The 21,826-nt window shown below is 49.9% G+C and overlaps 1 protein-coding gene across 3 annotated transcripts in view; it reads left to right on the top strand.

Moving 5' to 3' along the window:
- The window catches only part of Nacc2 (NACC family member 2), a 68,800-nt gene extending 47,644 nt beyond the window's left edge, over nucleotides 1-21,156 (top strand). For all 3 annotated transcript variants that reach the window (XM_021192737.2, XM_021192735.2, XM_029536371.1), the window contains exons 3-6: nucleotides 12,462-12,626; nucleotides 14,753-14,858; nucleotides 15,411-15,508; nucleotides 16,588-21,156. In XM_021192737.2, the coding sequence (XP_021048396.1) occupies nucleotides 12,462-12,626; nucleotides 14,753-14,858; nucleotides 15,411-15,508; nucleotides 16,588-17,099 (881 nt within the window). In that variant the 3' untranslated portion in view covers nucleotides 17,100-21,156. The remainder of the gene's footprint in view (nucleotides 1-12,461; nucleotides 12,627-14,752; nucleotides 14,859-15,410; nucleotides 15,509-16,587) is intronic.
- Nucleotides 21,157-21,826: the final 670 nt, after the last annotated feature.

Below are 21,826 nucleotides of genomic sequence, written 5' to 3'. Positions count from 1 at the left end.
CTGGCCTCGAACTCAGAAATCCACCTGCCTCTACCTCCCGAGTGCTGGGATTAAAGGCGTGTGCCACCACGCCCGGCTACCTACCCCCCCAGCCCCTACCCCCACCCCACCCCTGCCTAATGATGGCCACACACCGCTTTCGTTAGTTTTTTCTGTTGCTCTGGTAAACATACGATGACCAAAGGTAGCTTATGGAACAGTTTGTTTGGAGGGAGACTCCGTTTTAGCAGAGGTTTGGGGGTGGGGCGTGGCAGCAGGCCCCTGGGACCGGAAGCAGAGTTCACATCTCCAACCACAAGCATGAAGAAGCTGAGGACCAAACTGGAAGTAGGAGAAGGCTTTAGACCCTGCCAGCCTGCATCCAGTGATGGACTCCCTCCATCAGGACCACCAAGTAGCTTCACCAATGGAAGCCTGAAGTGTTTAATACACTTGAGCCTGTGGGGAAATTATTCAAAACATCACACTGCTTAATGCTAGGCTGCACTGGGCAAAATGAAGCTGGGAGCGTGTCACCAAGTGGTGGTGTCTCGAGAGACCGCTGTCCTGTGTGTGGCTTCCGTGGGTGAGATACAGGGCCCAGCAGTGTATGAGTTCCCTATTGTGTTTTGTTAATTTTATTTACTTTTCTTTTGGTTGGTCTTTGGTTTTTGAGGTCTCACTGTTGTCCCTGGCTGTCCTGGAGGGACTTGCTGTGTAAGCCAGGTTGGCCTTGAACTCAGATATCTGCCTTCCCCTGCCCACAAATGCTGAAGTAGCATGTGCCACCATACACTGTGGGATAAAGTCACCCTAGCTGAGAGGTAGCCTCCTCTGGATCTGGCTTGCTAGTGTCATCTTTCAGAAGGGGCCTCAGGTGTGAGAGCTTAGAGGGGTGCTGTGGCTCGCAGGTGCTAGAGCCAGGAAACCAACCTTTGTAGCCAGATCCCCAAGCTGTGCTAGGTGGCTCTGCCTTTTGGATGAGACATGCCCCAGGGATGTCCATGGCTCCCCAGGATCCCAGAATGTGGAGTCCAAACGCAAGACCTGGCTCTGTGCCACAGGCAGGTAGAGTCCAGGAGCCTTGCGGTCATTCATGGCTTGAATGTGAAATGTTCCCCGAGCCGTGTTTTCGGTGTTTGATCCCCAGCTCTTGAGAGAAGCTGTGGAAATGTAGGCGAGGGGGTGCCTAGCTAGGGTTGATAAATCTCGTGGAGCCAGAGAGATGACTGAGCAGTTAAAAGCACAGGCTGTACTTCCAGAGGATCAGGGTTCAATTCTCAGCACCCACATGGCGGGTCACAACTGTCTGTACCTCCAGTTCAAAGGGACCTGAATCCCTCTTCTGTCTCTTAAGGACTCATACTCATATACTGGTGCACATAAAATACTTTTAAAAAGAATCCCCAGTCCCTTTCTTTCTCTTTTTCATGTCTGCCATGATGAGATAGGCCCTTCCCTCCATGATGGACAGAGCCCTGGGAACCTGTGAACTAAAATAGAGGATTTCTCCCTTGAAAACTCACATCAATTATTTTGTTACAACTTAACTTAGTTTGTTAACTAACACAGAGTGATCTCTGTGGGCAAATGCCACTTTTTAATACATTTAATAATTAGCAAATTAATAATTTATTGTTATAGTTTTCCCTTGGTTTTTTGAGACAGGGTCTCACTATTTAGTTCTGGCTGACCTGAACTTACTACATAAACCAGGCTGGCCTTGAACTCACAGAAATTCATCTGCCTCTGCCTCCCAAGTGCTGGGATTAAACTCATGTGCTACTGTGCCCAGCTCAGATTTTGTCTTACTCAGCTCCTCTGGACCCCTCCCCTGCATAGAATCACTTTTAGCCCAACTGTCCTGTATTGGTGTGGGGAAGTTGTGTGTGCCCCATGGCTCATGTATAGAGATCAGAAGACAACTTCTTGGCTCTCTCCTGGGAATCAAACTTGGATTGTCTGGTTTGACATTGGCACCTCTATCCACCTTCTCAAAGGTCCTACCTGTTTGTTTACTTGTTTTTAAGATAGTATCTCACCGCATACCTTTGGCTGGTCCGGAGCTTGTTGTGTAGACAGGCTGGCCTGAAACTCACAAAGTCCGTCTGCCTACTGGGATTAAAGAAATATACCACTATGCCTGGCTTACTACATTACATATATTTTAGTTTCAGTTTACAAAACCAAAAATTAGGGGCTGGAGAGATGGCTCAATGGTTCAGGGCACTGCCTGCTCTTCTAGAGGACCCAGGTTCAATTCTGCACCCATTTGGTCGCATACTGCCATCAATAATTCCAGTTCCAGGGGGTCCAGGCTTGCACATAGTATACTGACAAACCACACATACCCACAAAACAATTAAAAACATTAAATCCCACAGTAAGTAATATTAATAAAATAAACGCCACACTGTTAGGCCTGTAAGTCATGCTTCTTTGAGATGGATCCCAGTGCTTCCACTCTACCTTGAGTGCCAGTTAGGGTTCTACATGTTGCCAAGTCATTACCACAACATATTTTGGTGTGCTCTGTTGTCTTTATTATCTCCATAAATATTTTCTTAATGTATGACACCCTCCCCTCCTTCTATGGACATGAGTTTATGGCATCTGTGTCATTTCCAAGCAGAGGCAGAACTGGGCTCATCTTAGCAGACTGAATCCTGTGTGGTCCTGGAGTGTACTCAGACTCCTCCTCTCTCTAGAGTCTGTGGAGACTTGCTTGGTGCCCTACTTTGTCCCAAATGTGCTAAGAGGAGGTTGCATGGGCCACCTTATAAGCTGTACCAAGGTTTCAAGGCAGAGCTGGGAGTCCTTCCAGGTTGGCCTGGGTGGGCAAAGAGACAGTGTGTGACTCTTGAATTCCTGCTGCTGTCTAGCTGTGCTGGATGCATGCTAATCTCAGGCCTGTTGTCCTATTATGAAATAAGGACTAAGACTGGCAGTATTTCCTTACATTAACTTCTCTTGGTCTGATGTTTGTATAGTACCCAGCTCTCTTCTATGTCCAGTGTACCTGCACTGTCTTTCCTGCCTCTTGCTTTATCTTGTGACAGGGTCTCACCGTGTTTCAGGGGCAGGCCTGGAGTGCCTCATATCTTTTCCCCTCTGTCTCTTGGATGCTAGAACCCACCGTGCCCATCACTACCCCAGCTCCTAGGTTTGTGTTATTGGCATACATGGCCCTCTCTCATTTCCTAAACAAGCTGCTTTAAGGTTTGATCCCTACTGTGCCCTGACCATGGTTACACCTTCCTTTCTTCCTCCTTTTTTTGCATTAAACAAGTATCCTTCTGTGAATAAGGCTTGTAAGTTTTTATGTTGTCCTTCTAAGGCAGTGATTTCTCAAATCATAAAAGGCAGTGGTTGTCAAGTCGTGGGTCACAACCCCTTTTGGAGGTTGAATGATCCTTTCACAGGGTTCTCCTAAGACCATCTTACATATTAGATGTTTACATGATGATCCACAACAGTAGCAAAAACACAGTTATTAAGTAGCAACGAAAATAATTTTATGGTTGGTATCATCACAGCATGAGGAAGGTTGAGAACACTTCTCTAGAGACAAATGACTTCAGCATCTGTGTTAGGATTTCGTAGTCTTTGGACAGTTACCTGGCACCACAGGAGCCTCCCTTCTCCTCTGCCATGCCATCTTCTCCCACGCCTGTTGCCCTGTTGCTGCCCTGGTATGTCTCAGTTCTGTGACATTTAAACTCCACCCAACTTGCTTTGGAAGTTGCTTTTCTGTGTCTCCCTGTGCATTTATCTTTATAGTACCTTCCATTCCCTGGCACTGCCTCTCCGACCTGCCCGGGGCCATCTTCCTCCTTAGGGGCTTGTGTTGGGTCCTGGCACCAGTCTTCAGGCAGCAACCCTCTTCCCTGTGGCCCACCATTGCCACCAATGCAAGGCAGTTGCCAAAGCTACGGTTTTCCACGTGTCTTCTATTCTGATTTGTCTTTTTAAAAAATAAAATAAAATAAATAAATCCTTTTTATTTTGTATTTTTTTAAAAATCTATTTATTTTATGTATGTGAGTACACTGTGGCTGTCTTCAGACATATACCAGAAGAGGGCATTGGATCCCATTACAGATGGTTGTGGGCCATCATGTAGTTGCTGGGGATTGAACTCAGGACCTCTGGAAGAGCAGATGGTGCTCTTAACCACTGAGCCATCTCTCCAGCCCTTGTCTTTTGTTGTTGTTGTTGTTGTTGTTGTTGATTTTTCAAGACAGGGTTTCTCTGTATAGCCTTGGCTGTCCTGGAACTCACTCTGTAGACCAGGCTGGCCTCAAAGTAAAAAATCTGCCTGCCTCTGCCTCCCCAGTGCTGGGATTAAAGGCGTGCGCCACCACTGCCTGGCTTGTTTTTTTTTTTTTTTAGATGAAAATTTCTTATTTGTATGATGTCTTGCTTCCATGTTTGTCTGTGTACCATGTGTATGTTGTGCCCACAGAGGTCAGAAGAAGGCATTAGATGTCTCTGGAATTGGAGTTACAGGGGTATGTGCCCTGCCATATAGGTGTGAGAACTGAACCAGTATCCTCCCTGTGAGCAGACAGTGCTCTTGACCACTGAGCCGCCTCTCCAGCCACGTCTCCTGCACTCTAGTTTTCTTCTTTGTTTTTCTGTGAACATCTGAGGTTTTTGTTTTGTTTTTTAAATTTTTTTTAAAGATTTATTTATTTTATGTAGGTGAATACACTGTTGCTCTCTTCAGACACACCAGAAGAGGGCATCGGATCCCATTGCAGATGGTTGTGAGCCAACATGTGGTTGCTGGGAATTGAACACAGGACCTCTGGAAGAGCAGTCAGTGCTCTTAACCACTGAGTCATCTCTCCAGCCCCATCTGAGTATTGTTAATGAATTATTTTTTAGTTCACAACTCTCATCTGCTCTGTGGAATTCTTCTCCTCGTCGTCCTTCTGAACTCGTGGTTTTGGTTACTGCTGTGTTTTCTTTCCTTATTGATTCTGGTTTTCTTTGAGACTCCCACTTTTGTTTCCCTTCCCTTTCCACACTCACAGCAGATGTAGCATGTGTATCTGCTAACGATCAGATCGAATGTCTGTTTGTAAATTGTGCTTTTATCATCTGATCTGTGTCTAATATCTTTGCGGCTGTTTTCTGGTCTTTCCTGGCATAGTTCTCTTGATTGCTGGGCATTACTTGAAAACATTTTAGAAGCCCCCTTTGGAAAAACTGCTCAGGCCCTCCCAGGCTGCAGCGAGAGGCCCTGGGCGGGCCAGGGTAGGCTGTTGTGAGCCCCAGCCTCGGCCATGGCTGTTTTGGGTTACAGCTGGAAGCCAGAGCTGTCCTGTAGACTCTGACACAAACACACACACACACACATACACACACACGACAGGAACAACCCAGCTGTGTGCTGGCTCTTGTTTTTTGTTTGTTTGTTTGTTTGTTTTTTGTTTTTAAAGATGTATTTATTTATTATATGTAAGTACACTGTAGCTGTCTTCAGACACTCCAGAAGAGGGCATCAGATCTTGTTACGGATGGTTATGAGCCACCATGTGGTTGCTGGGATTTGAACTCCAGAACTTTGGAAGAGCAGTCAGGTGCTCTTACCCACTTAGCCATCTCACCAGCCCGGCTCTTGTTTTTCACTCTTGTCCTGCAGGCAACTATTTAGTGTTCTACAGAGAGCACAGGGCTGGTTTTGGAGTGGTACTCAGCATGCTGTCACAAGCCCTATGCCTCTCTCTCTTGCCTCTTGCCTCTCTCCTGTGCCTCTCTCCCTTGCCTCTCTCTCCTGTGCCTCTCTCTCCCGTGCCTCTCTCTCCTGTGCCTCTCTCTCCTGTGCCTCTCTCTCCCTTGCCTCTCTCTCCTGTGCCTCTCTCTCCTGTGCCTCTCTCTCGCGTGCCTCTCTCTCCCTTGCCTCTCTCTCGCGTGCCTCTCTCTCGCGTGCCTCTCTCTCCCTTGCCTCTCTCTTGCGTGCCTCTCTCTCCCTTGCCTCTATCTCACGTGCCTCTCTCTCCCTTGCCTTTCTCTCCTGTGCCTCTCTCTCCCTTGCCTCTCTCTCCCTTGCCTCTCTCTCCCATGCCTCTCTCTCCCATGCCTCTCTCTCCCTTGCCTCTCTCTCCTGTGCCTCTCCCTGTTGTCCTTAGTTCCCTACCTTGCTCTGTCTTTCATGCCTTAGCTCCTAGCCCTCCATTTTATTTTATTTTATTTTATTTTATTTTATTTTATTTTATTTTATTTTATTTTTAAGCACAGCTCCTATAGTTGTTATCCACATTGAAGCTCTTCTTGCCCTTGTGACTTCATAGCTCATGCATGGTCTCTAGGGGGTCAATTCCTAGTTAGGTGTGTTTATTTTTCCATAGCTAAGCACTGACTTAATTTAGATATCAGTAAAAAGAGTGTGTAGTGACCACTGCTGGCTGCTTGCTGGTCTGTTCCCTGTGGCAGCCATAGGTACCATATTTTAGGTGCTTTTCAAGCCCAAGATGCGCGCGCGCGCGCGCGCGCGTGTGTGTGTGTGTGTGTGTGTGTGTGTGTGTGTGTACACATTAGTGTAAGGTATTAGCTTAGCCTTGTCCAGATCTTTACTTTATATATACAGATCTTTACTTTGACCTATGCCCTTTGTGTGACTGTGGCCTGCCCTCTCCCTTGATCCACCAGTCAAAGAAGCCACATCCTGTGCTGTGAGAGGGTGGTATGGTACCTTTTGGATGTCATTGGACAAAATGGAAAGATTCGTGAAAGGAGAGCAAGAGGGAGGCTTGGCCGGCGTGGTGATGAGCACTGTAATGGTGATGGCCAGGGTAGCCCACAAAGAAAGGGACAGCCTGGGCTAGTGGGAGGATCTAGCTGAACTCAGGTGCCAGAGACTCTTGGGGTAAAAGCATTTCACCTGCTATTCTGGGGTGAACTTGGCTCCAGGGAGAGACACTGACCGGACCATGAGTGTGAAGGCTTTGCCAGCAATGTTAGGTTGGCCAACCAGCCAACCAACCTCGAGGACCAGCCCACTCGTGGAGGCTGTAAGGGTCCTGAAAACAGAGCATAGAGGACCACTTAGATCCAGAAGATTGGTCACTGGGTCTGACATGGGCCCACGTGGGTGCTGCTGAGGTCTACGCTAACCGCCTAAGTTTCCTGTCAGCTGAGCATGGTGAGTCTAAAGATCACATGGCCCGGTCTGTTCTATACTGGAAGCCCACATCAGCTGTGAATATGTGCACATCCCCTGGTCCTATACCCACTGTCTTCTCTGGATCTTCCCAACCAGCTTGTCTTCTTGTGTATACAGTTGGCCACATTTTCTTGAATCTGAGATGGAGTTGTCCTACATTTTGGCATCTTTGAGATGGGTGTGTCCAGGTAATGTTGGTAACATGCCTCACCTCTGTCACACAGAGTCCTACTTGGCAATTGGAGCATCGTGGCTCCCTTTTTGAAGGGCTCTGGAAACTGGGAAGGGGTGCTGCTTCAGGAAGTGCCTATACTGATAAGGCCCATGTGTGTTAGGTCCTTATGGGATGCGCAGTTACTGTCTAGCAGGTCATGCTGAGCCAGCACAGAGCCAGCTAAGCCATAGAGCCCACCCTCTGCACTGAGTGAAGACGTGGTACCCAGAGGAGAGAAAACCACACTCGGTATCCTTAACCTTTCAAACTAACATTCAGCTGTTGCAGACCCTGGCCATCTCTCCCGCGAGAGACCCAGGCCTGGATGGTATTGGGCAGGAAGTATGTGTTTGTTGGGGATAAGAGTGGGGGGCACAGTCTTCTGTGGAGCATGTGTGGGGCTCCACTTGCCTGGGTACAAGGTTAGTATCTCACACACCCTGCCTTCTTGCCATCAGTTGCCCGCTCGCCTTGTCACCTGTCCTACAGGCGGCCTGCTCTTCATCCCTAAGACCCAAAACCACCGTGTTCAGGTGATGTCCTTTATGAAAACAACCTTGACTGCCAGGCTCCAGTTACTTGGAAACTCCATGAAGCTGGTTTTCCAGGTGGCTCTCATTTTGTATTCACAGACAACACAAGGGTGCTGGGTTCCACCTTCATCAACACACAGCCTTGTGGCTGCTTCTAGGTCCTGATTTCAAAGAACAGGATAAGATTTCATTGTGATTTCGATGTGCATTTCTTGACTGAGCAAACACTTTCTCAGTGCAGGTTCTCTTCCATAAATCCTAGACGTCTGCCCGCCCATTTTTGAAACTGAGGTCTGGTTTTATTTTTAAGATTTACTTATCTATGAGTGTGGGTCCTTTTGTCTGCATGTATGTCTGCACACTAAAAGGGAATATTAGAATTCATGGGATTATGGTTATAGCTGGTTGTGAGCCACTATGTGGGTGCTGGGATTTGAACTCAGGACCTCTGGAAGAACAGCCAGTGCTCTTAACCACTGAGCCATTTCTCTAGCCCTCAGGGTTTGTTGTTTTCCTGTTATAGCTCTGACTGTCCTGGGACACTACTCTCTAGACTGTGCTGGCCTTGAACTCAGAATTCCACCTGCCTCTGCCTACTCACCCTGCTTTTTTTGTTTTTGTTTTTAAGTGTTGAGTTTTGAGAGCGTTTTCTTTCTTTCGTCCTGTCTGTAGCTATCCCGTTTTGTGCCTCTTTCACACAAATCTTGGTTTTGTTCACTTCATTCTGAAGACCTCACATTTCTGCTTCTTTTAAGGATTTGTACTGTGGGAATCATGTCAAAACTCTTAGCCTAACCCAAGAGCAGGATTTCCCTGCCTTTGTCTTCTGATTGAGAATGGCCCCGGCAAAGGTCTGTGGCTGCTATGCTGGCTGGCACATGGTCTGTGAGACTCTGATGAGCGGTGATGAGTGGCTTTCCTGACTGTGCCCTGCACGCTTGATGACTTGCCACTGTAGGTCCAGGGAGTCTTCCATGGTATGAGTCAGCAGTTCTCTCTCACCGTGGGCTCGGCAATTCCATGCATGGTTAAGACTAAGGTTTATTCTGAATTGGGGAGGGGGTACCTCTAGTCTGTAACGTAGCTAGGCCTCTCTGGAGCTCAAGTGAATCCCAAGGACATTTGTGCAACAGGGTAGGAGAGGCTGGGGGTGAAGAAGCTCCTGCTGGGTACCCTCCTGGGGCAGATCCTGTGGGAAGAAAACAGGAATGGGATCCATCCGCCCTTCCGTGCCTCCTACTCTCATCTGCTGCCTTTGGTGTTGGCAAGGGCACCCAGGGCCTTATCCCAACTAAACATGCTCTACCGCTACACTGCACCCAAAGTACTTATTTTCTTTGCTGCTGCTGCTGCTTCCGTTTTTTAAACATAGGGCCTCATGACGCTGACCTTACATTTGCTATACAGCTGAGGGTGACCTTGTGTTCCTGACTTTCCTGCCTCTGCCAAGTGCTAGGATTACAAGCCTCCTCCTCCTCCTCCTTTTAAATGTGCTTATAGTATACTGTGATATTTTGCAGTCATTTTCAGTGATATTAAGCATCTTCACACTGTTCAGCCGTCACTGTTATCCTAACCACAGAGCTCCTTGAGATCTTCCCAAACTGACAGATTCCCTACTCAATATCCACATTTTTGCTTCTTGGGTCTGTGGGTTTTGACACCTGGCTTAGCAGCTTTCCTGGGTGACCATGTTAAGAGCCCTGGAATGCAACCCACAATATCATGTGACCACAAGTATCCAGTTTGCTTCCATGGTGTAACCCAAGGGAGATAGGTCACTGATCCTGAGAGAGGGGATCAGTTCCTGAGTGTCTAGGGGTGCCCCTGTAACAGAGCTTTCTGCCAGGACTAGGAAGTGACTTCACTGCAGCTAACCAGGCCTCATAGGCTCTCACCCTCGGACGCTCAGTCCTAGAAACCAGAGCTTTGTCACCTGGCCTGGGGAATGTAGAAGTGACATTGATAGCACTAAGACTGGTCTTGGATGATAGGAGACTGAGACCAGGACACAGGAAACCACGTGTGATCCCAGGATCTCCCCTCAGTTCACAGATCTCTTGGGGACGGCTCAGGGACAGACAGACTTCCAGCATACATGGAACCAAGTACCGACCCTGACACTGGCAAGACCCACTGAGGTCCACTGTGGGTGGGGGTGAGTGTCCAGTCTCCTCTGGGAGTGATTTTTCTGGAGTTCGATATAACACCACCTTGTAGCCTGAGTGGTGACTGAAGCCACTCAGGCCTGTGAGGTGGAGATTTGGGAAGGTGCAGGGTACACAAAGGAGCTCAGAGCACCTTTGCAGATGAGCTAAGACTCAGATTGGTGTATTTTTAGCGGCGGTAGCATCCAGCACTTGGCAGGGCAGAAATAGAAGAGGTTTTTTGGGGCTCTGGGCTGACAGTCTCTGGCTCTTGGGGAGTCAGGCTGGGGAGGGGTGTGCATGTGGAGCACAAACAACTTCTGCTGTTGAGAAAAACATCTCGAGAGAGCGCTGGCTGTGGATGGAGAATTATTTCTGTTGGTGAACACTCTTTATGTAAATGCCACGCACGGCGCACAGCGTTGGCGCTGCTCGTTTGCATGTGTAATCACAGCAGGCGGGGCGAGGGGGGGCGGATAATTATGTTTTAAAATACCATCCGGATTGTTTGATGTGTTCCCTCAGTCTCTGGGTAATTCCGGGCTGTAAAGATTCTTCATTGCTCTGTTGGATGGGAAATGCCACCTGGCTAGTCTGACCACCAGTTGGTACCAGGGGTGTGCCTCTCAGCAGCTTCCATGTTCTAGCTTCTGTCCTCAGTGAATGTCTAGCCACACTCTAAGACTTCCACATAACACCAGCAGAGTTGTGCTTATTTTGGGCTGCATCAAAAAGTAGTGGGCCTGGGCACCCTGCTCTGACTCTAGACACTGGGGCAGAGCTGAGCAACAAATGGGCTCTCCACCGCATCTTCTGGGCTGACACCCCTCCTGCATTCTCACAGTGAATTCACAGTGAGTTCTCCTGCATTCTCCTGTAGTGGATCACTGTGTCTTAGGGTATGGGTGGTCATTTCAGAACCCAGGTATTGGTCCTTGGGGATGGGCACTCCAACATCTCCCTTGAGGCAGGGTATCAAGGTAACTTGCAAGTCCTTTCTGTGCAGGACCCTCCCTTGCCACCTGCCCTTAAGGGGCCCCTGCACCGCAGCCCCCTGCTGAGAAGGGCTGAGAGTCCCTAGTGTGTGGTCATTTGAGAAGGGGTCTGCTGTAGCAACCAGGTATACCCGTGTCTGATCTTGGCGCTGTCTCGGGCAAGATCTAAGTCTGAGAAACCTGCCTTGAGCCAGCCAGGCTCATGTGAGCAAACAGGTTCTAGCTGTCCTAGGGCCAAGTCCTACCTGCACCACTCAGACACATACAGAAACACAGGCCCAGATACAACCATAGACATGACACATACAGACACATATACATTCAGACATTCAGATGCACAAACACACATATATAAACATACGTGGCATACACACAAATGTTACTCCAGTCTCTGTGGCCTGTGGGAGCATGGACCAAGGACTACCCGAAAGCCTAGCCCAGCTGCAAGGCCTCCTGGGAAAAGGAGCTGGAGAGGCAGTGGAAGATTGGAGGGACCAAGACAAGACTGTGCAAGATTGGTTAGCACCACAGGTCCTCCTTAGCCTTGTAGCATATAGGGTGCCCAGCAAGTAGTCCTTATTAAGGAGTCTTGGCCCAGGCCCTCTGTGACTTGTAGTAGACTTCATCTTGCCTGTTGGCTATTGATGCTGGCTGGCAGGTGTCACTGATACAGCCTCAGAGCTCCGGTTACCGAGGCGCTCTCAGGCCCAACTGCCTGTTCTAGAAGTGGGTTGCCAGAACATTTCCAGACAACAGGGATGCCAGACGGCCTGGCTTTACTCCTGACAAATATTTAAGAGCATTTTCTGTGCCAGGCCAAAACAGTCCTAGGGGACATATCCTGGGATGTGCTAAGACCCCTATCCCCTCATCTGCTAAGTAGAATGTGCATATCTGGTTACGTCTTGCATGAAGCCCCTCGGAGGAGAGCCGGGTCCCTACTTGGGGCCCTGTTCTGTCTCACTAGCTGTCTCCTCCCATGAGTTTTCCTGACGGCAGAGCTGGCAGCTTCACACTCTGAAAGGTGCAGGCTGCTGAGTTTAAGCTCCATCTGCAGCCTCGAGGTCTCTGCTCAGGCTGTCCTGTGTCCTACTTCCCACACGGACCCTCTGGCCTCCCATCCAGCACTTGCCTTCCCACCTAACCCATAACCTGTTGTCTGGACACCCCACAGCCTGGTGCAGGTGCAGGCAAGCATCCCTCATATCTATCTTCTCATGCATGCTATCAGGCATCTTTGCAGGACAGTGCTGGATGTGGAGTTGGACACACTGCGTGTATAGTGTGGAGGGCTGACTGCCGTGGTCCAGGCTGATCTGGAAAGCTTCTAACCTAGGCCTTGGGGAATGTGGTGGACAGGCACAGAGCAGCCCAGGTTCACCCACAGACTCCAACCTATTTGGGTTCATTTTTTTGCCTTAGTGCAAGAGAAACCGGAGCCAGTGCCCCTGGAGAGCCGCTCCTGTGTCCTCATCCGTCGAGACTTGGTGGCACTCCCTGCCAGCCTCATCAGCCAGATCGGGTACCGCTGCCACCCAAAGCTCTACTCGGAGGGAGATCCTGGAGAGAAACTGGAGCTTGTAGCAGGTGAGGTGGCCCCACCCATCAGTGTATGCAAATGCCCTACCCAGTATTTTTCAGACCTATAAACAATACACTCATCACCAATCAGTCAAAAAGAAAGAAAAAAGGAACATCTTAAATTTCTTCTAATTTCCTTTTAGAAGAATGTATCATTAAGAGGAGTTATTCAATTGAATTAATTTAGCATTTTAATTGAGTCCCCTGAGCTGGCCAGGCTTCTGATTGGCAGGGGCTATATCCATGGTGCACTTTAATTTAGGTCACAGATAGAACCGAGTCACACAGTTACCAGTGTCTCTCCTGCCCCAGTCACAGTGTCTGAACAGTAGCTCACAGTGCAGAGTCCAGAAGCCCTCGGGGCCAGCACCTTTTCAGAAACATCATCCCTTTAGTGTTGGGATGCTCACATTTTGTAAGGCAGAAGTCAGCAAGATCCAAGTACGTGGTGGCCCAGCGGCTTCCACAGTTTCCTTTAATTGCCTATTCGAGAGAAGTCTCTCTATATAGCCCTGGATTTCCTGGAACTTGATATATAGACCAGGTTGGCTTCTAACTCACAGCGATCCCCTTGTCTCTGTCTCCTGTGATTGGACTAAGCCACCATGCCTGGATTTTAATTGCTCATTTGGTTTGCTTGGGAAGCCCCAAGCAAGCTGGACAGGTTCCTCAGCCCCGTCCCTTAGCTCTGCCTACCTGAGCCACCTTCTCCAGAAAGAATCTGAATACCACCCCCTACTGGCACATCCTGGGTAGCATCTCGAGGTCCACTCTCTTACCAGAACAGAAACTCCAGACTCTGTCCAATTGTCCCCCTCTCCTGGAAACCAGTGCCTTAGAAACGCCATTGCTAACCAATGGAGTAGGTAGCAGGAGTTTAGCTTGCAGGGTGGGATGGAGTAGGGCAGAACAGAGTCTCTGGAAGCTACCAGAGACAGTCCCTCAGACTGCTGTGACGCCTTTTAAGAGGGTAGAAGTGTTCCTCAGGCAAGAGCAGGTTCCCGTCTTCACCTAGTCTCTTCCTTCTGCTAAAACCTAATAGACAGGACTGATGGAAAGATCCAAGAACCAGGTGTGCATACCTGTAACCAAGTGCCTGGGAGGCTGAGGCAGGGGAATTGAGAACTGAAGGCAAGCTTAGACTCTATAGTAAGAGCTCGTCTTAAAACAAAAAGGCTTATTAGCCCATGAGCTGTCAGAAATAAGATAAGCAACCAAGCGGTGGTGCCCACGCCTTTAATTCCAGCACTCAGGAAGCAAAAGTAGATAGATTTCTAAGTTTGAAGTCAGCCTGACCTACAGAACTAGCCCATGATGACCAGGGCCACACAGAGGAAACTGTCTTGAAAAACAACAACAAAAATCAGATGAAGGAGATCCACGTACGTGGGAACACATAGCCAGAGCCACAGGCTGGTGACCTCTCACTGCTTTCGCCTGTGCTTCCCTCCAGTCACGTGATAGGCTCTTCCCGTGCGGCTGCACAGTCTCCATCGGCTCCGTCCTCTGCTCACCCACACTATACAGGCACTTCTGGGACACTGTCAACTCTCTGTGGGGTCTGTGGCTGAGAATGGCTTCTCTGTTCACACCTGCACTAGAGCTTCCTTGAACGCATGAGGTAGAGAGGCCAGTGCCGGGCCAGCAGAAGCCTCGGCTGGGTTCTCCAGACTGCTGTCCATCTCTCCCAACTTCTGCCCATGGCTCTTTGGTGTCAGGGGAAGGACAAGGTGGGAAGCCAGAACCAACGCTAGCCCCAGAAAGTTCCTGAGGAGGTGTCAAGGGCTGAAGTTCTCTAATCCTGCCCACAGGCCTTATCACAATAAAGGAAACTCAGGGGTTACATGAAACTGAAGGTATGGGGTTTGCCACATCTTTCCCAAACCCTGGTGGCTTTCAGTTGAGGATGGGAGTATGACAGGGAAAGGTTTGGCCTTGGCATCCTCCAGCCCTGGTGTCTTCCAGCAGGTGAGAACTGAGATTGATTTTGTCCTAGAGACCTCTCTTCACCTCCCACCCCTCCTTAGGCTCCCCTGTAGCCTTTCCTGGCCTTGGAACCCTCTTAGAGGGCATGCGCCCTGGTTTAGTTTATAAGACTAAAGACCTCATACATTGATGTTTGCTGGCTTTAGGCTCCGGGGTCTACATCACACGTGGCCAGCTCATGAACTGCCACCTGTGTGCAGGAGTGAAGCACAAGGTCCTGCTGCGGAGGCTCCTGGCTACCTTCTTTGACAGGTAGGTGTTTAGGGGGCTGCAGAAGCTTCTAGAGTTTCCTCTAGCTGTGAGCTACCTTGGTCATGAACAGTTTGAGCTTTTACAGCTTTCCTTCTGCTTTTTCCTAATACAGATGTGGGCATCTGACATGAAGATGCCCTAGAGAGGCTCTGGAAAGATCCCCCCCGTATGTTAGGGCCCAGTCTGGAGAAATACTGGGGTACTCTGTACCCTCCCCAAAGAAAGTGAAAAGCTATATGTACACTACCATGTGCATGAGTCAAAAGAGCCTCTTCCCCAAGGAAAGACGAGCCACTCAGATGACTCAGGATTTCCCAGGGATAATGCCTGGGTCAGTCAGCTTCCTGGTCTTGTCACTCAGGTTGCCCACTCACTGGGAGTTCTGTCCCTTAGAGGAAGACTGGACCTTCCCTCAACATTGTACATGACTCAGAAGACTTACATACTTGTTTGGGGGACACGTGGGTAGGTGTGGGAATCTGGGCTCTTTCACCTGGTGTGTGAACGGAAGCTGTGGACCAACTCTGCCTCCTTTCCTCATCCCTCCTCCAGGAACACACTGGCCAACAGCTGTGGCACTGGCATTCGCTCCTCCACCAGTGATCCGAGCCGAAAGCCACTGGACAGCCGAGTCCTGAACGCTGTGAAACGTGAGTGGGCAGTGGAGGATCACTCCCATAGGGTGGGTCTGGGAGACTCTAGGAATCCATGTGGACTTGAGATCTCAACCCGAGGCAGGCTAAGGCCCCGGGTCATCCTGGGCCATGGGCTCCTGTCCTGCATGCTTGCTTTGGCCTGCAGCACTGGGACCAGGAGAGAGAAAAGAGCAGCAGAACTCGTCTCGAGGTGCTAACGTCCTTGGTAGGTTTCCAAGTGTGATGAATTCAGCTGCGGAACTATTTTAATATGTGAAATAGATCTAATTTCCCTTTTTGAACAAAACCCCTTATTTACATGTTGAGGTTATTTTGAGCCTTTGCCATCTGTTCGGCCGGCTTCTGCCTCCCGCTCCTGCGTGGTGGGGCGGAGCCCAGTCCATCTCTGTGGCAAGCCACCGCCCAGCCCTGTAGCCGCAGATGCAGAAGAAACTGTACCACCCAGCATACACAGAGACTGGCCCAGAGCACAGCTGCCTGGGGCCACTGGCCCAAGAAATGTCTTATTTTCTTACTTAGAAATTCCCTTTATGAGACTAATTCTATTTTATAGAAGAGGATAATGACAGTCCTGAGGAATGAAGTGACCCAGAGACACTGGAAGGTGGTGAAGCTGGGCTTTGAGGAACCTGTTCCTGGTTGATGCTTGTGGGGACCTTGGTCCCCAGCTCCTTAGGAAACAGAAGAGGCTTTTGTTTGGTTACATTGATGAGGACACCCACACCCCTTTTTGTCTGCCGTGTCTGAAAGTCGGGATGGTGTTGATCATATGGGAGGGAGCTGACCTGTCTCATTTTTTCAGGGCGAAGTGGGAAGTTTAGACACAGGTCCAAACCTGGTAGGCACCCAAGCAGACTTACCTTACTGTTATAGACACATCCTAAAGAGTCATATGGGCCTCCTGGGCAGAGGAAAGAAAAAGTGACTTCTGGATTGACAGCTCAGATCAGGGGATCCCAGTGAGAATCAAGATTGCAGACACTCCAGCCCTGGGCACCTCACCTCTGTGGACACTTGGGCAGCAGTGGGCAGGGAGAGGCCATTCTTACTCCTCTTGCTTCTCTCCCACGCAGTGTACTGTCAGAACTTTGCCCCCAGCTTCAAAGAGAGCGAGATGAACGTGATTGCCGCAGACATGTGTACTAATGCTCGCCGTGTCCGTAAGCGCTGGCTGCCCAAGATCAAGTCCATGCTTCCAGAGGGTGTGGAGATGTACCGTAGTGTCATGGGTGCGTCGGCCGCCAGCCTGCCCCTGGACCCCGAGTTCCCATCTGCGGCTTCACAGGTGTTTGAGCAGCGCATCTATGCTGAGCGAAGAAGTGATGCAGCCACCATCGTGGCTCTGAGAACTGATGCGGTGAATGTCGATCTGAGCACTTCAGCCAACCCTGCCTTTGAGGCTAATGAGGAGGTGGATGGGGGTGGCTCTGTTATCCAGGAGGTGGCTGCTCCAGAGCAACTGCCTGCTGATGGCCAGAGCTCTCCTCAGGCCTTCGAGCAGGGCAACACCAGCTCCAGTAGGCCTCAGACACCAGTGGCCACAGCAACAAGAAGGCCAGAGGGCACCTATGCGGGGACCTTGTAAGTGGCCGGCAAGGCCAACTCACAAGGGACCGAGTACTAAAGCTGCTTGCATGCGTTACTAATACAAACAAATGTGATCAAGCCACTTACCTACTGAACTGCTACTGCTGCCTGACAAAAATGTGATTTTTATTCTGCCTGTATTTAAAATGGATGAAGGAAACAAATGCATTCATTATACTGTAAACATTTAGGCCGCTGGCCACTCTCTGGGACAAAGGTCCCAGGGCAACTTTTTGATATTCCCCAGCTCAGTCTCCCGTGGTAGTGTTCTCTCTCCCTTCTTGGGGAGGCAGAAGTGACCACCAGGTCCCTGATGTCCTACCCTGACCCTGCCTCATCCACCCTTCTTATTCCCCTGCTCTGAAAGCAGAAGCTGGGGCAGCAGTGGCCTGGGGCTGGAGGGGCAAACACGACACTCCATTCTTACCCATAAGGACCCCACTGGGATGGTGGGGGGAGTGCTGGGCCCCCAGAGGCCGGACTTCTCTTGTTTTCATTCCTCCTAAGAAGCTGCCTGCGTGTGTGTGTGTGTGTGTGTGTGTGTGTGTGTGTGTGTGTGTGTGTATGCGGAAATAAGTGAGCGAGAGAGAGAGAGAGAGAGAGAGAGAGAGAGAGAGAGAGAGAGAGAGAGAGAGAGAAAGGGGGGCAGGAAGACCAGTAATGGCCCTGCAGTAGCTGTGGCTGGTCACCTGGGGGTGAGGGAAAGATGAGGTGTTCCCCCCTCCATACCTGTGTCCTCACTCTGCTCCACCCAGACCCCCAGCGGCTGGCCTGCTGATCTCCCCAGGGTCTCTCTGCCCCTGGCCATGGCTGCCCTCACCACCCTCTGCCTCTCCAGCCACTCTGGGATTTTGCTTGTTTGCTGTTTTTGTTTAGTTCAGATCTATTTTGTTTGTGGTTTGGAAACTTTCAGACCGAACAGAGAAAAAAAAAAAAAAAAGAAAGAAAAAAAAAAAAAGTGAGAGACTAGTGTCCCTGTTCCCACCCGCTATGGATTTGGGTGAACACATGTCCATAACCCCCATCTTGGCCTCCCATTGGAGGCAGAGGGGCCCAGGAAAGTACAGCTAACTGTGTACAGCCAAGCTATGTGCTGTGTGGGCCTGGCCAGCAGGACACTGCTGCCTGGGGTAGGCTCAGCGCTCACTGGGGGCGCCTGTGTAGTAGCAGGCACAGGCCCTACAGGCCTGGGCCAGGGCAGTTGGCAGGTGTGGATCGACCTCACTGGGGACCAGAAACTTAGACTATCATGAGGACGGCACCTGCGGGGGCCGTGGAGGACAGCTGGTGGGCAGCAGGCTGGCGCTTTACCGTTTTAAAGTGTGGAATATGCTCCCAAGGCTACCTTCCCAAGTATCTTCTCTTGGACTCTTGTCTGAGGACTGCCTGCCCACCTGCAAAACCCAGCAGCTGTGGAGGTGCCCAAGGACACCCAGGATAAAAAACTTGAAAGGTCTCGTCCCTACCCCTCTCTGCATCCTGAGTTTGCTGCCCTGTGAACTCCTCCTGTGTGATGACATACATGCCAACCCATGTATAGTCATATCTTCCCCTCCCCTCTTTTGAAAGACCTGTGGTATGGAAAGGGAAGGGGGCAGGTGCTGTGGGAACTGAGCTGAGCCCTTCCCCCTGCTCCTTGGTAACCCAAGCCTGCATTCCTAGGGCCAGTTCAGAGGCTAGCTAATATCCAGCTCCGGAACTAGCTGCCCAGAGATGGACCTCTCACCTCTCCATCTTACTCATAGGTAGGTTGGAGCCCCAGCCAGCCCTTTAGTGACTCGGACCAAACCCTCCTGGTGCTGGGTGAAGACCATAGAACTGCAGGGGGTACGGCAGGATTGGGGACAGGGCTGTGCCCTTCCCCTCTGGAATATCCCTTCATCTGCTTCCCCCACCCAAATTTGCACTTTAATTTGACCATCCTTGGGGACCTTTGGGAGACAAACCCACCTATTTTGGTTGTGGTAGAAGGGCTCTTTCTCATCTCTCCACTCCAAGACGAGCATGGTCCCACCCTGGGCCAGCATAGGGAGGGTGCTGCTGGCCATCAGAGGAACAGTGGCCGCACAGAATGCCTGACCACTGCTCGGGCTAGCACAATGTCCTCAACCTCTGTCCCTTAGTGTTTATAATTGCCATCTGTTTTGTTCTGGGTAAGGAAGGCAAGAGCTATAGGTAAAACTTCAATAATATTAAATGTGAATGGGTTCTGAGCTCTCCCTGTGCCCCGGGTGGGCCGGACAGAGCGTTTTGCACTAATGTGTCCCATGGTGGACGTTGTGGGGATCGTTTGCAGACATGCATGGCCAATGACTGTACCTGCTTGGGGGGGCACTCCCTCTGCGTCCTGAATGTACTGCGAGGCAGGCGGGTGGCAGGCCTGGGCTCCGAGGGGCCTTCCAGAGTGCCTTAGCATCTTTTGATTATTTTTTTCAAGGAAAACCAATTAAAAAACCAGACTCCCTCCTTTGTTTACAAGATGACTAATTCCAGAATCGGGGCTGTCTTGTCCTGTCACGTGACCCTGACTTGTCCAGACCCTATAGGTGAGAACCTCTCAGCATTTGTCAGATGTCTACACCTCTGTTCCTAGCTTGACTACTAGCAATATGCACATACTATGTAGAGTCTATTGTAGAAACGATTGCTATATCAGCATCTTTGCCAGGAGGACAGTCGGGACTGGATCGGGTTGGAGCTGCCGGGGCAGGGCTGGATCCAGCCATTACTCTTCTGTCCTCCCAGAACGGACAATAGTCCCTGAGGCAGCTGGGATGAATACAGCAGGTCTGGGGCAAGGGACCAGAGACAGGGCTCATAGTGTGAGCTTGGAGGTTCTGCCTGTTTGCCTGGCTGTCTCAGTACTTGAATTCTGTATTGTTTTCTATACCAGTTGCTTCAGCTAACATCTGATTTGGTGTCTTACTTTGCCCTTGGATGTGGATGCAGCCAGTGATGGATGAAAGGCAAGTGAGGAGAGACTGAGGGGTCCTTTGTGGTGTGACTGCAGGTGTGGGCCCCGAAGAAAACTAAATGTGTGGTGTTTGTTTAGAACCTAAAAGAAGGCAGAAGAAAGGGGCTGTGAGACTGATGAGCGGACAGGGCCAGTCCCGTCCAAGGGACTGTGGGGTGCCTGCTGCTACCTGCTTCAATAGCAGGAACTTCCCAAGCCCAGTGCTACCCACATTGTGCTCTTGTCCCACTGTCCCCTGCTTGGGTTCCCTAAAGATGGTGATTCTTAGCTGACTGAAGAGCAGGTGGCTATCAGCTGTTAGAACCTGCTCGCCGCAGATCCCAGATTGGAATGGCGGCAAGCACTTTACCCACTGCACTGTGCACTGGGTGGACGGGTGCTGCTGCTGGGTGGTTCTGCAAGTCAGACAGCTCAGCCTGTGCTGGCGGAAGAAGGGCTCAATACAAAGTGTTTCAAAAGTGGCAAAGGTGTTTGCTTTGTTTTGTTTTCCTAGAAAGGAAAAGGATGCAGGATCTAAAACATTCTGATTGAATAGCCTCTGCTTGTGTCCCATTGGTCGCCTCACTGCAAGCACGATTGTGATTTTTATGTCAAAGGAAGCCAAAATTTGCAATACTATTTTTAGCAGACAAAAAGATAACTCAGTATAAAATGTATAAATATTTTTGACTTGAACATTTTGGGTGTCTCTGGGTGCAAGAAGAACATTTATCCCTTCAGTGGGATGTTTGGAGAAAAGGACCCAAGGAAGAGGGTTGTTTTGAAGGCACTGTCCAGGGGTTAAAGTAGCATCATAACTCATGACTGTTAGAAACTAAGTTAATAAAGTCATTGCTCCCCTACCTCTGAGGCGGCCTTCACAGAACCACTGAGCTAGAACAGACACCACATCTTGGCTTTCTTCTGTTTTAGGGCGGAGGAAGCTTTGGTTTTTGGTTTCTTTTGGTTTGTTTTTGTTTTGTCCCTCCAGCATCCTCCTCTCTCTGTGCTGTGACCCCGTAGTGACAAGACTGTTACTTTGTAGCCATGGCTGAAAACATTGTATCTATAACAACAAAAACAACAACAACAAAAAAAAAAACAAAAAAAAAAAACACAGCTATGTCCGCAAGCCGACCAGGGAAACCCTAGCGCTGTGAGCCTGTGCTCAGAGCTGTTTCAGAAGTGGAAATCCATGACAAAAGGATGTCCTCGTTAACTGTAAGGCGCTTTGTAAAGTTCACATTTACAGAATAATAAAGTCATTTCAAACCCAGCTTTCCTGACCTTTGCTTGACCAGTGGGATTGGGGACACAGTATTGGAGAGGAGTTGGGAAGGGATTTGGCTGTGGAAGAACATGGGGCTGCCTGTCCCCAAAAAGCCGCTATCTGAGAAATATAGGAGTGTACCTCTGCCTAGACTGAGTAATGGTTTTATTCAATGTATTGTCTACAGAATGGCTCTTCCTCTTCATCTGGCCCACCTGCCCTCCCTCCTTTGGATGTGTGGCTCCCTCTGTCCCCTCCCCTTGGCCAGGCCTGCCCCCAAGTGGGCAGAGGGACAACTGCATGTGGGTGGAGCTTATCTGGGCTGCACTGGGGTTCTGGGTTTGGACCTGGCAGCTGTTCTCCCGTTTCTCATTGGCTAAGCTCGGGGGTGGGGGTTGGGGTGGGGGAGGGTGGGTGAGCAGGCTTTAACAGGAGTCTCGGAAGAGGGTCCTGGAAGCAGCCTCTGGAGTCTTACCCTGAACCCTGACTCTGTACGTTCCAT

The sequence above is a fragment of the Mus pahari genome, chromosome 3 (genome assembly GCF_900095145.1).
Source record: "Mus pahari chromosome 3, PAHARI_EIJ_v1.1, whole genome shotgun sequence".
Lineage (NCBI taxonomy): Eukaryota > Metazoa > Chordata > Mammalia > Rodentia > Muridae > Mus > Mus pahari.
Note: the sequence above shows the minus strand (reverse complement) of the source record. Positions and strands in the feature narration are given on the sequence as shown.